At 32.1% G+C, this 11,497-nt stretch overlaps 1 protein-coding gene across 1 annotated transcript; it reads left to right on the plus strand.

Annotated features, from left to right (window-relative positions):
• The first annotated feature begins 1,426 nt into the window (after positions 1 to 1,426).
• Positions 1,427 to 8,361, plus strand: LOC121125537 (uncharacterized). Its single transcript, XM_040720735.2, has 4 exons — positions 1,427 to 1,595; positions 2,581 to 3,213; positions 3,789 to 4,406; positions 6,558 to 8,361. The coding sequence occupies exons 1-4, from the start codon at positions 1,521 to 1,523 to the stop codon at positions 7,722 to 7,724; spliced, it is 2,493 nt and encodes an 830-aa protein (XP_040576669.2). The 5' UTR covers positions 1,427 to 1,520; the 3' UTR covers positions 7,725 to 8,361.
• Positions 8,362 to 11,497: the final 3,136 nt, after the last annotated feature.

The raw sequence follows: 11,497 nt of genomic DNA on the forward strand, positions 1-11,497 counted from the left end.
AATTTCATTTTGCTTATGTGATGATAATTTTTAAACTAAGTCTTCAATAACAAAGTATTTATTCAACAATCGTGGAGGAGGCTGAGTGTCCTTGAAGCTATCCGTGACGGAAAATATTATGTTAAGATTGCAAACTTTATAAAACTAGACAAGTCCTTTTTATAGAGAGGAACTAGGAGGATATTCGTCTAGCAACGAGACTCTGTTCCAAACTAGACCGCAAAGAAAATGTTAATCTGGTTGCCATGATTTTTTTGACATTGTTGGACCTAGTCTTTGGCCTCCAAACCGACCTCAGCCCTTTGGACTTCTTTGGTTGGGGTGCAGTTGAGTGACACATTAATAAATTCTCCTACCACACAAAGTTGTTTCAAATTTTGTAAAAAAGTTGCAATTTGAGATGTTTTAGTTAAATATTGTATAAAAAGGTGTGTGTTTTATTTTTTTTATTTTTTTATATGTGTAACAAAAAACAAATGAGGATAAAAATTGTATTTTTATTTTGGAAAAAACTCAATTTAAAAAAATCGTGTCGGTTGGTAAATAGGTTGCATCATGTATAGAAAGTGTAGGAAAAACAAATTAATTGGCTAATAGATGGCTGTAGTAATATTTATCTTGCGTGGTATAAGTATTATCAGTTTACACAAGATGGCCTTACATAAGATTTATATTAAAAAAGACACTTTTTAGCCTGTTTTTTGATTGTATAAGTGCGGCACAAGATGGGCACAAGTAAAGAGAAAATACGGCATCTTTTACAGTTTTTCGTCAAACAAGGAGACAAGGCAACCCAGGCAGCTCAAAATGTGAATAGTTCTTATGGCTCTGATACTGAAACAGCCAATTACGCAAATTTTTGGTTGCAACTCCATCTGAGCAACTAAAGGAACATAAAAAATAAAAAAATAGGTACACTATGCTCTGGAAGGCCAATTGTCCCAAATGTGGATAAAATAATAGTCTGTTTTGATTGGTAAAGAGTTAAATATTCATGGTAAATAAATTTATAAAAAAAATCAATAAAAATAATAAAGTTATTTTCATTAAATTTTAAATGTAGTTAAAGAATAACTTAGTAGGATGCACCAGAGTTAATTTTTTTAATGTATACAATACACTAGGGAGTTTTTTCCCTATATTTTGAAATTTAATATAAGCCATATAGATAATTTGACATCTACACTCCTAAAAGTGTTTTAATTAGTTTTGTTTCTTCACTTTTAGTAACGTGCTGCTGTATTTGGCTGTAAAAATCGGAAGTAAATCCTCATAGAAATTATAATTTATTGTACCAAGATGATTAGTTATTTTGTTTATGTACCTTGTTCTTAATTAAATTATGCGTTCCCGCTTTTTTAGGCACTCCAAATATTTATTCATTATAATAAACGGTCCTTAAGTGTTATTCATTTATTTCTAACTCATAATTACAAAATATAACCTCTCAAGCAAACACTGAAATTCAATTATTCATATAGGTATTGTGTGTACAATTTTTTGGAAACTCAAATAATATCATGCGTTATCATTGGAATTTGTTATACTTTCCGACCATTATATGGGCCACCAGAACAAGGATGGTATCCAACAAGGTAAGAAATATGTATTTACATATTTGTGCTGAAAGGCTTTAATTCACAATCGTTAGATAAAGGCATCACTTAGGGGATTATAAAAAATGTTAGCCACTCAGCGTTTGTGACATTTATCAAACGTTGGTGTGTTTATTGCTACAGTGTAGTCAATTATATGTAACGTAGCTGTAAGTGTTAGCTATAAATGACTTAGTTTTGTTAAACTGTGAACCATTACCAACATTTATTCAATAATAACTATAGACATAGAAAAAATGGGGAAATTACTCACTTTGTTTTTGTTTCTTTATATGTAAAAGGTTGTGAAATACAATAAATAAAACTCTATAAAATATGAGCTCCTAGTTGCTTAAAAAGAAAATGAATTTCAACTTGGTAATCCTAGCAATTGAATGGAAGGAGAGCAGCTTAGCTCTCATGGCGCTTAATTAGATCAGCTATACGCAGCTATTAGAGGAAGGATATAAACACAAATCCAACTCCGTATTTATCAAGGACATATGGAGGGAGGAATTACTCTGATGAAATCCTCAATTTTACTCTGAGTGTTACTCTTCGACCTTCACAAACTTGTAATTACTTATTACATGGTTGCTCTTTTTTTCAAGAATGATGTAATAATCATAAAAGTCTTGGAAAACAAAGATCACTCTCCAGATGGTCAACCAAAAGATAAAAGTCTGGCGTTCGTCACAGATCTTATTTTCTACAACCCGAACAATAATGGTAATGACATTTTCCATGAGCTTTCTCCCTTCCGTCTACTCCTTCTTGCACCATACAAAATGCCCGTCAATGATAAAATATTTTGTGGTCCAAAATTACAAAATATTTTAATCCATAGGTCACAACGCTTATTTAACTATATGTATAGCAGACTAGACGACTATTTATTTTTTTTTCATGCCTATTTTCAGCACAAGTACATACATATTTGTTGTAATACCAAAATATAAATACCTAATTAATTCTATTGTTTCAGAAAGATAGAAATACCTTCATAGCAATAAATTTTGAACATGATTATAGTGAATCAAATATGGAAGACTACACTGTGAAATTACGTCCCCAGACAAATGAAAACAAGTCTTCTGAGCCTCTTGACGAATTTTCACTCAGCTTGAAATTCAAGCTCTATACTTCAACTCCACAAACAGTATTTTCAAGTTCAAACATTTCCTTTTGGATTGATTCAATTGAAAATCAAGTGGCAGTCGTGAGATTTGGTAGCAAATATGAATATCTAATCCTACATAAGGATTTCCTCTTTCCTCACACTTGGCACTACCTTTGTATCAATAAAATCAAACTGAGCGATCAAAACATGAGTAATCTTCAGGTTAGTCTTGATTACTTCAACTATTTAGATGTAAATGGAACTTCAGATCGGTTTTATCTGTCACGTGGATTCATAGAAGACTTAGAACTGGGTGGCCTTGCACCATACATTTCACACTCATCCATCTTACACCCATTTTCCGGAATGATAACCGAATTTAATTGTTTGACAATAAATCCTATTGAAAGATATTTTCCGAAAAAAAAAATGTACGTCTTCCAATGGAACTCCAAAAATTTAGTGATGTATACTGGGAAATTTCAAAAGTTTTTATATGTATGTTGGAAAACATAATTTCTACGAGGGTTATTATTTCTATTTCCGGCCTCGTAGGCTTTCTTTGTTGTTTCAATACAAAGTTTCATATTTTCAAACATAACTTTGATCAGAACGTTCTGTATTTGGACGCAATTTGTGCTGTCTAACCTAACATGAAATACTCGTCTGTGGAAAAAAACTTTGTTGGATTTTGAATGTCTTGGAAGATCCATTCAGTAGATTGTAGGTTTTTCTTTCGGTTCATATGAATAAATCCATGTTTCGTAATCTAACTGTGTAGATATTATGCGTACACAGTCTTTGATACACTTATAACAATTAACCCCCCTTCCAACATTTCCTGGCATTGATGCATTCAAAACGTATGTTTTGGAGTTAATTCAATCCGAGTAGAAAAAATTGCAATCGACAAGTGGTTCAAACGTATGTAAAAGTGTATTGATCTTGATGGATAATATTTTGCGAATAAGTTTAGACAATTTCGATGAAAACCATTTTTTTCCACTTAGTAGGCTAGAAATATAAATAAACACCCTCGTAAAACACATTTTCTAATAAAAAATTTTCTATAGCTTCGGTATCGTGACTTTTTTTCTACGGAAATTGTCAATCGGATAATTAGACACTCAGAGAAAAACTACAAGGAAAGTTGCAATTCTTGTCTGTTCCTTAATGGCGTTTTGGTTCTCGCTTTTAATGATGAATTCCAACACCCTTGTGCTCATATAAATTACAAATATCAAAAGGACCACCATTATAAATTCGCAGAACACATGATACGTGTCAAGATTACAGAATTAAATGATCAAAACAAGACGCAACGTAAAACATGTAATAACATGACTAACTCATACAGGGATGAATATAGCTTAATTAATCATAAATTTAATTGTATAACTCCTCTATTCACAACTTTTTCTGTACGAGGCATGCCCCCTCATAGCTTGGATCTCATTGATTATAAATATTATCTCCAAGTGATAGATGAAGAAATAAGGCTTCACGGAGTTTCTAAAAACGTAATCAAGAGGCTTTCCGAATGCTCTTCAATCTGGATTTTGACGTACACCTACGACCCTCATCAAATAATTGCTTTCTATAATGGGACCAAATCCTATCCTTGGGGGTTAAATCCTTGGTTCTTTCTAAATGGTCGTACTTATGAACAAATGCCACTAAAAATAACCAGGGTATTATTTCAGTGCCGGTTTTAGGGAGGGGGAATTTGGGAAGTACAAAGAATAAATTTGTATATGAACCCTATATATATTTTTAAGTATTTTTTTATTGTTATGACGCAACTATTCAAAATAGTCGAACAGATAAGTCTGAAATTTACCAAGTATACGTATAAAATAACTAGGCTTGTTCCTATACTATTTTTTTGGGCTTCCGAAGTCATTAAAGGGTTGCTTTTTATCGAAATAATATAACCTCTTTTCCCTTCTCCCTTTCTATATCTCTCTCCTTCTCTCTGTCTCTCCACTCTTCTATTTTCTCTCTCTCCCTTTCGACATCCCTCTTTCTCTTTTCTTCTACCTTCATTCTTTGTTTCTTTTCTACTCTCAGCCCTCAACATGGTCGCCCTCCTAGACCTATAGAGAAAGGAATTAGCGTTTTTTTAAACGTCATTTTAAAAATGAAAATATTTCAAAAATCAAAAAATCAGGAAACTATAAATGAATAAAAAGGCCATACCCTTTTTTGGTTTCTTCTAAAAAAAGGTATTCGGAAAATAAAAGAAATTAATTTGCTTTCAATAATATTTTCAAAAAATTATATTCAAAAAGGCTTCTTCGATAATATTCATTTTTTTTTCTAAAAAGTAAAAGTTCATTTAAAAAAAAATCATGTTTCAAAAAGAAAAGGACCCCCACAAATATATTTGCCTAGATCCTTGTGAATGTTTAAACCAGTTTTGTATTTATTGACCTATAGATAGAGACAGTTTTATCGTGAGTGGGTCCTTTTACAAAATATTTTAAAAATTAACCAATTTTTGTAAGTTAAAGTGTGGTACATAGGCAGGCTTGGTTTGAAATTTGGAATGTTTTAACAAAATTCTAAAAAAATATTAATATATCCAAAGTCAAACCTGGTCTGACAATCAGCTGATATAAGCATATCACTGCACTAAGCAATCGTATCCAGTTTTCAAGTTTAAAACTGTTACAAAATCAAATATTAATTTAAGTTTTCAGTTTCCCTTGGCTGACCGCTTAATACAGGTTTGATTGTAAATTTACAAATTACCATAATATTTTCCCTGCACTAATGCATTTTTAAATGTCTTTATAGCAGTAATTCATTCTCCCCCACCCCCTTTGAATCATATAAGGGGTAGCTCATGTTAATTTGCGTCTCAATTTAGTAATCCCATAAGTAGAGATGGGGTTTGTGTATGAGCAGGAGGACAAGGCCGGAGCGAGCGATATGATACAATTGAATTAAGACACTTGTTAATAGCAGATCCCTCTTTTATGATTTTGGAGGAAGAAAATGAATTACTGCTATAGAGAGGTGAACCTTCAACATTTTACTGTTACATTAGTGCAAGACAAATATTATAATAACATATTTATATTTAAATTAATGTACATTGATTTTATTATGGATTTTTAAATCAATTTACAACAAAGATAGGCGAGAATTCTTCATTTAGAGTCAGATGTTAACACACACATAAATTATTAATATGTCGATACCTTTGTTGTATCATGCAACCTTTCATACAAAATGTAACAGAAAAAGGCCCAAATCATCTAGTAGTTAGCCAAATAAGTCAATCCTACCAACTGCTATTTATCTATTAATTTATGCTGACAATCATTATGATACTACTTCTCCACAACTTTTAAATGAATTATATATATTTATATTTCATAGTACTAAAATCCTATGGCATATTTTATTGGATACTGAATTTTAATATTTCTTATTAATATTTTATTTAAAGTCTAGCTATACATTTGAATTCTATATGATAGACAGAATGATTTCATAGATGAGGTATCAAGTGAGACGAGGGAATCGACAGATGATAACAAAATAAAGAGGATATTTTAGTTGTTAGCATGGTAACGCTCAGTTAAAAATTAAAAATAAAAGAGGAAAGAGAATAACTGGTTTTTTTCTAATCGAAATACTTAGTTTTTTGCTCACACACATCCCCCTCTACCCATAATTCACGCTCGCTCTTGCTTTTTCCTTGCACACTACAAAAATGATATCCCTTCTTATAACCAAATGTACCCGTGGCCTAATGCCCCATCCATAAAACCGGCACTAACTATAGGTATATGTGCAATAAAATCCTATTATTTTTGTCTCTATCTTTTTAGTGTAAAGAAGATCAATTTTCTTGTAACGAACCCGTATGCATCCCCCTCAGCAGTGTCTGCAATGACTTTAAAGATTGTGCTGATGCAGAAGATGAAAAAGAATGTATCACAATTGAAACCCTAGCCTACCGCAAAGATTTTCCTCCACCCATGCTTCAAGATAAAAAAGAACCAATTTCCGTTCACATCCAGTTTCATCTCATTTCCATTAATAAAATTGATGAATCCTCTGGAGAGCTTGAAATCCGGTATTTTATTCAGCTAAATTGGAAGGATTCTCGAATTAAGTTTTATCACTTGTTTAATGACACGGAACGTATTTTGACAAATGAAGAAAAAAATAACATTTGGATACCTCCACTTCTATTTGATAATGCAGCTAAAAGTCAATACAAATTTATAGAGGATCATCGCATCACCATTTCTGCCCGAAAGGAAAAATATATAATTGGTACTCCAAACTCTGTTTCTTTTTTGTCCGAAAAGTTACATTATAATGGCATAGATGTACAATTGATTTACCGCACAGAAAATAATTTGAACTTTTTTTGCACTTTTAATTATCTTAATTATCCATTTGACTCACAGACCTGTAAAATCTTTATCGGACTCCCCTTTGACATCAAGAAGAAGGTTGAATTGATTGTGAATACGTCAACACGAATTGAGCCAATTCATTTAGTGCAGTATGAATTATCTGGATTAAAGTTTGAGTCTACAGATAATGGTGTAGCAGTTGTTCACATTACACTAAAGAGATTGTTTTATAATATATTTTGGATTACATATCTGCCAACTCTTTTTTTGCAGGCCCTCACCATTCTCACTCTTTACTTTCCGCCAAATAGGTTTGATTTTATCATCATGTCTGCTCTTACAACCATGATCGTCATGAACAACCTCTATCAAACACTGTATTCATATTTACCACTAACAGGATACAATAAGATGATCGACTATTGGTTTATCTTTTCACTCACGATGCCGTTTTTCGTCTTCATAATTGAAGTGATCATTGAGCTAAGTTTCTCCATGTCTAAAAGAAAAATGAAAAATTATATTCTAATTTACATTGTAAACTTCTATGGTAAAAATATCGTCATAATCTCCATAATAGTTTTTGACGTCTTCTACTGGATATACAACCTTGATTTTTACTATAACTAATTAATTAATGAACATACTCTTACTCAATCTTTTCACCTTATAATTTAATTTAATTTCGTTTATGATTCTCAATAATAAATTATAAATGCACTGTAGATAAATCTAAATTCAACGAATGCTAAGTTAAGCCATGAAGAAATGAGTTTATTCAAATAATTTCCCCTCAAAATGAATTTATATACACTCTAATTACCTTTAACTGACTGGTATTAACCTTTCATTTCTAATTTACAAAATATTTATGGCAGACCCTTCAAATATTGTACTCAAAAATTCGATTCGAGTCCATCAATCAATCCATCTTTGAATTTATTACTCTATATAGAGATTATACAAAGTTGTTCACCATTGAGGTCATCCACAACGCTCAAAATGACAGTGTTTTAGACAAACCCATTGACAGTATCCCTTAGGAGCATCGTATCATCATCAGGTGTCAGAAGACGGCCCGGCATGGTATGTGATGTTATTATGCTAGACAGGAGGAGATACCCAGCATTTTCAATGAAGAGAGTGTGAAGCTCAAACAACACGCCTATATGGCCATGTTGGACTACAACAGGGATTCTCAAGCTTTTTTAGTGATGTACTACTTGTAAAATATTTATTTAACTCAAATACACCTTACCAGCACAAAGCATTTTTAGCTTCAATGACAGGGCGTCCGCAGCATTCTATTGTTATTTTGTTTGGCGAGGGGCTTGGTTTTTTGGATTTTTTTTTGTAAAAACATTCAAAAATTAAATATTTTCAAAAATATTTTGAAAAAAAATTTCAGCAAACATTTCAAAAATCTATAGCTATTCTCAAGAAAAAACCAAACATTCATATCTATTCCCAAAAAGTTAATTTTTTGGGGAAAAAAATTGCAACTATTAAAATTTTTGATAAAAAACTTTCAAATATTCATAGCTATTCCCAGAAAATTAACTTAAATTTTTCCAAAATAAAATTGAAATATTAAATTTTCTAGTAAAAGACAAAAATTCCTTAATTTGGTGGGCTACAGGCACTCCAGCAGACGCCTCTGAGTTATGTACCTCTAGTAAATATTCTTACAAAATCTCAAGTAACCCCTGGAGTACCTCCATGTACCCCAAGGGGTATACATATTCCCATTTGAGAACCAATGGCCTACAAGATCCTTCCCTGGCTTAAGGAAACATATGGTGATGCCACTCTCACACTGCAAAAAGTCTACAGAACTGGTCATGAACAAATTTCAAGGGCTTTTGGTAAAATAATATGTGGTCTCCGAGGTGCCCTGACTGCTGGAATTTCTATGTGATCCATCCTTACACCAGGACTTCAGCTAAGCACCAATATCTCCAAGTACCTAAGTATCTCCTTACCAAGTAACTGTTCTTGCTGCCTCGTCACAAGTGCCTCTTTGTCTCTGCTAGTAGTACGGACAAAGAGTGGCTATTTAGATTTTTTTTATATAACTCATATTTCAATTTGATCATTATTGCTAAAGTTTATGCTAATTAATAAATTTATATTGAGTCTATAAAATAAAAATATCTTCACGATTTTTTTTATAAACCTGCATTGGTTGTTAAATGCGCACTTAACTTGAATGATTAGGTTGTTTATCTAAAACTCAGATATTTTTTGTTGGGAATTAAATCCAATTGATATAAGGGTTATTCCATGTAAAAACGTCCAAAGCTTTCAAAAAAAGTAACATCTTAACTTATAATTGACTAATTTTTAACTTAGGTCTGAAAATCGGAAAATTTGAAAGCAGTTGTTTACAACTTCTGTTACAGATTAGCACTAGAGATATGAACATTCAATGTTTTCTAAGTGATTTTTTCATCTAAGAGAAGAAAATCTTCTCCACTGTCGTTGTATTTGAATAGCGGCTTTATTATTTATATTTATGAATAAAACATGTTTGAATATGGAAGATAATACTAATAGACATATGTTTCATGAATTAACAAAAAGGAACTTAAATTATCAAGGAAACAATTATAAAGAAATGTTTCTATATTTGTTTATCACATAGTTATATAATACAAATTAAACATTTTGTTAGATATTCCGCATCAACTATATATTCAAGAGCTTATTCGGACAATTTCGTTATTTGTCTTTTGGCAGGTGGATTGTAGTTTATCTTGCAATAAAATGTTTTTGCAGTTAATGATTTTGTTTTGCAAACAAAATGTAATAAGAATTATTCCCAAAACAGTAAAAAAAGTGCCCTCAATTTCTTCTAAATGTGAAAAATTGAAGAAATCATCATCTTCCTGCAATGAGTGGTGTACCTTTGGATTGACGTTTCTTTTTTAGTGATGTCATATCTAATATTTGTTTCGATCAATATCAATTTGATTCCTTAATTTTATGACAGATTAAATTAATAAACGTATAGATACACTTCTAATAAAATATGACATTAATGGAGCAATTTAGTTAATGCCCTACTATTTATGTTACTAAGGTCTTTATTTTAATTTATATACGTAAGATTATCAAAGTATTCTTGCCCTTTAAATTGGCCAGACGACAGAGTGATCAGACCATAATGCAGAATGAAAGGACAGCGTGAAGTCTTTCGACAGACAGCTTTGATCCATTTATCTGGAATCTAAGCTGAGTATTATTATAGAAGAAAACGAAACTTGAAATTGAATTGGGCGTTCTGATTCAATCTAGGCTTTACCAGGATCTCTAAGAAACTGATGGAACTACGTCCAGATGAAGAACCCTTGTCCAAATTGGAGCAAATGTATGCAATACAATATTTTACTATTTTAGTAAAATTCTAAAGCTATAATTTATTAACAAATATGAGAGCTACATTGATGAACAATTAGCAATCACAATTGGGTAAGTATATTCTAATCTGATCACGTATTAAAAAGTTGAAATATCAACAACATCTTCCCTTTAGGAGAAGTTGAAAATAACATACCCATTCCTCGAGCAATTTATTGCCACATACTGAAGATTTCAATCTTCTACTGCCTCGGTATGTCAAACTGCCAATAAAAATCCCTTATCACCTATTTGTATTTCTTTCTCCATAGTTCATACCGATAAAGATAGGTTCTTTTATTATCTTGCTCTCACACTATCTTATTTTCTCTCCTTTACCAACTTGAATAAACATTGTCATGTTATGTCCTGTTGTAAATATTATAGCTTACTAATAACGTTTGACGACCCTGGTTGCAGATCATTAGCTCCCCCAATCCATAAAAAAGCTCCTGGTTTGATGCTTCCTTCACAATTGATACTCCACACCGTGGCTAATTAATTTTTGTATATACTTCAGGGAGCTGCCCTTTCTTAAATTTGTACGATCCAGTATTTTTTTCATTATATTCTTTTCAGATTACCCGCACGTCCTTGAAGAGCTCCACAGTGAAAACGAGATAAGATATTTTAAGTGCATCTGCTTAGGTGTTAAGACTTGATCCTAAACACACTTGATGAATTCCTATACTCCTTTTGTCTTCCTCGCAAGCTCCTTAAATTTGTCTTTGTGTTTTGCCAAGAATGCTGCTAGCAATGCTCATTTTAGGATTGAATGAGCATTGCTAGAGTTGATTCTTCAGCATCAACAATAGAGGATGAGCCCATCTGTCAGATATGTGAGCCCTCAGCTCTAATAATTGCCTAAATACGAGGCTTAAATCCCGTGCAGAACCTATTATGTAGTCAAGCTCGATCTTAGTCCATTCTTTCTTGATGGAAGCCTCTAGAAACAGGACACCCTTCTGGAGAGAGGCAATCTTCTGCTTCGGACGTCCCTTTAT

Source organism: Lepeophtheirus salmonis, chromosome 10 (genome assembly GCF_016086655.4).
Source record: "Lepeophtheirus salmonis chromosome 10, UVic_Lsal_1.4, whole genome shotgun sequence".
Classification (NCBI taxonomy): Eukaryota; Metazoa; Arthropoda; class Copepoda; order Siphonostomatoida; family Caligidae; genus Lepeophtheirus; species Lepeophtheirus salmonis.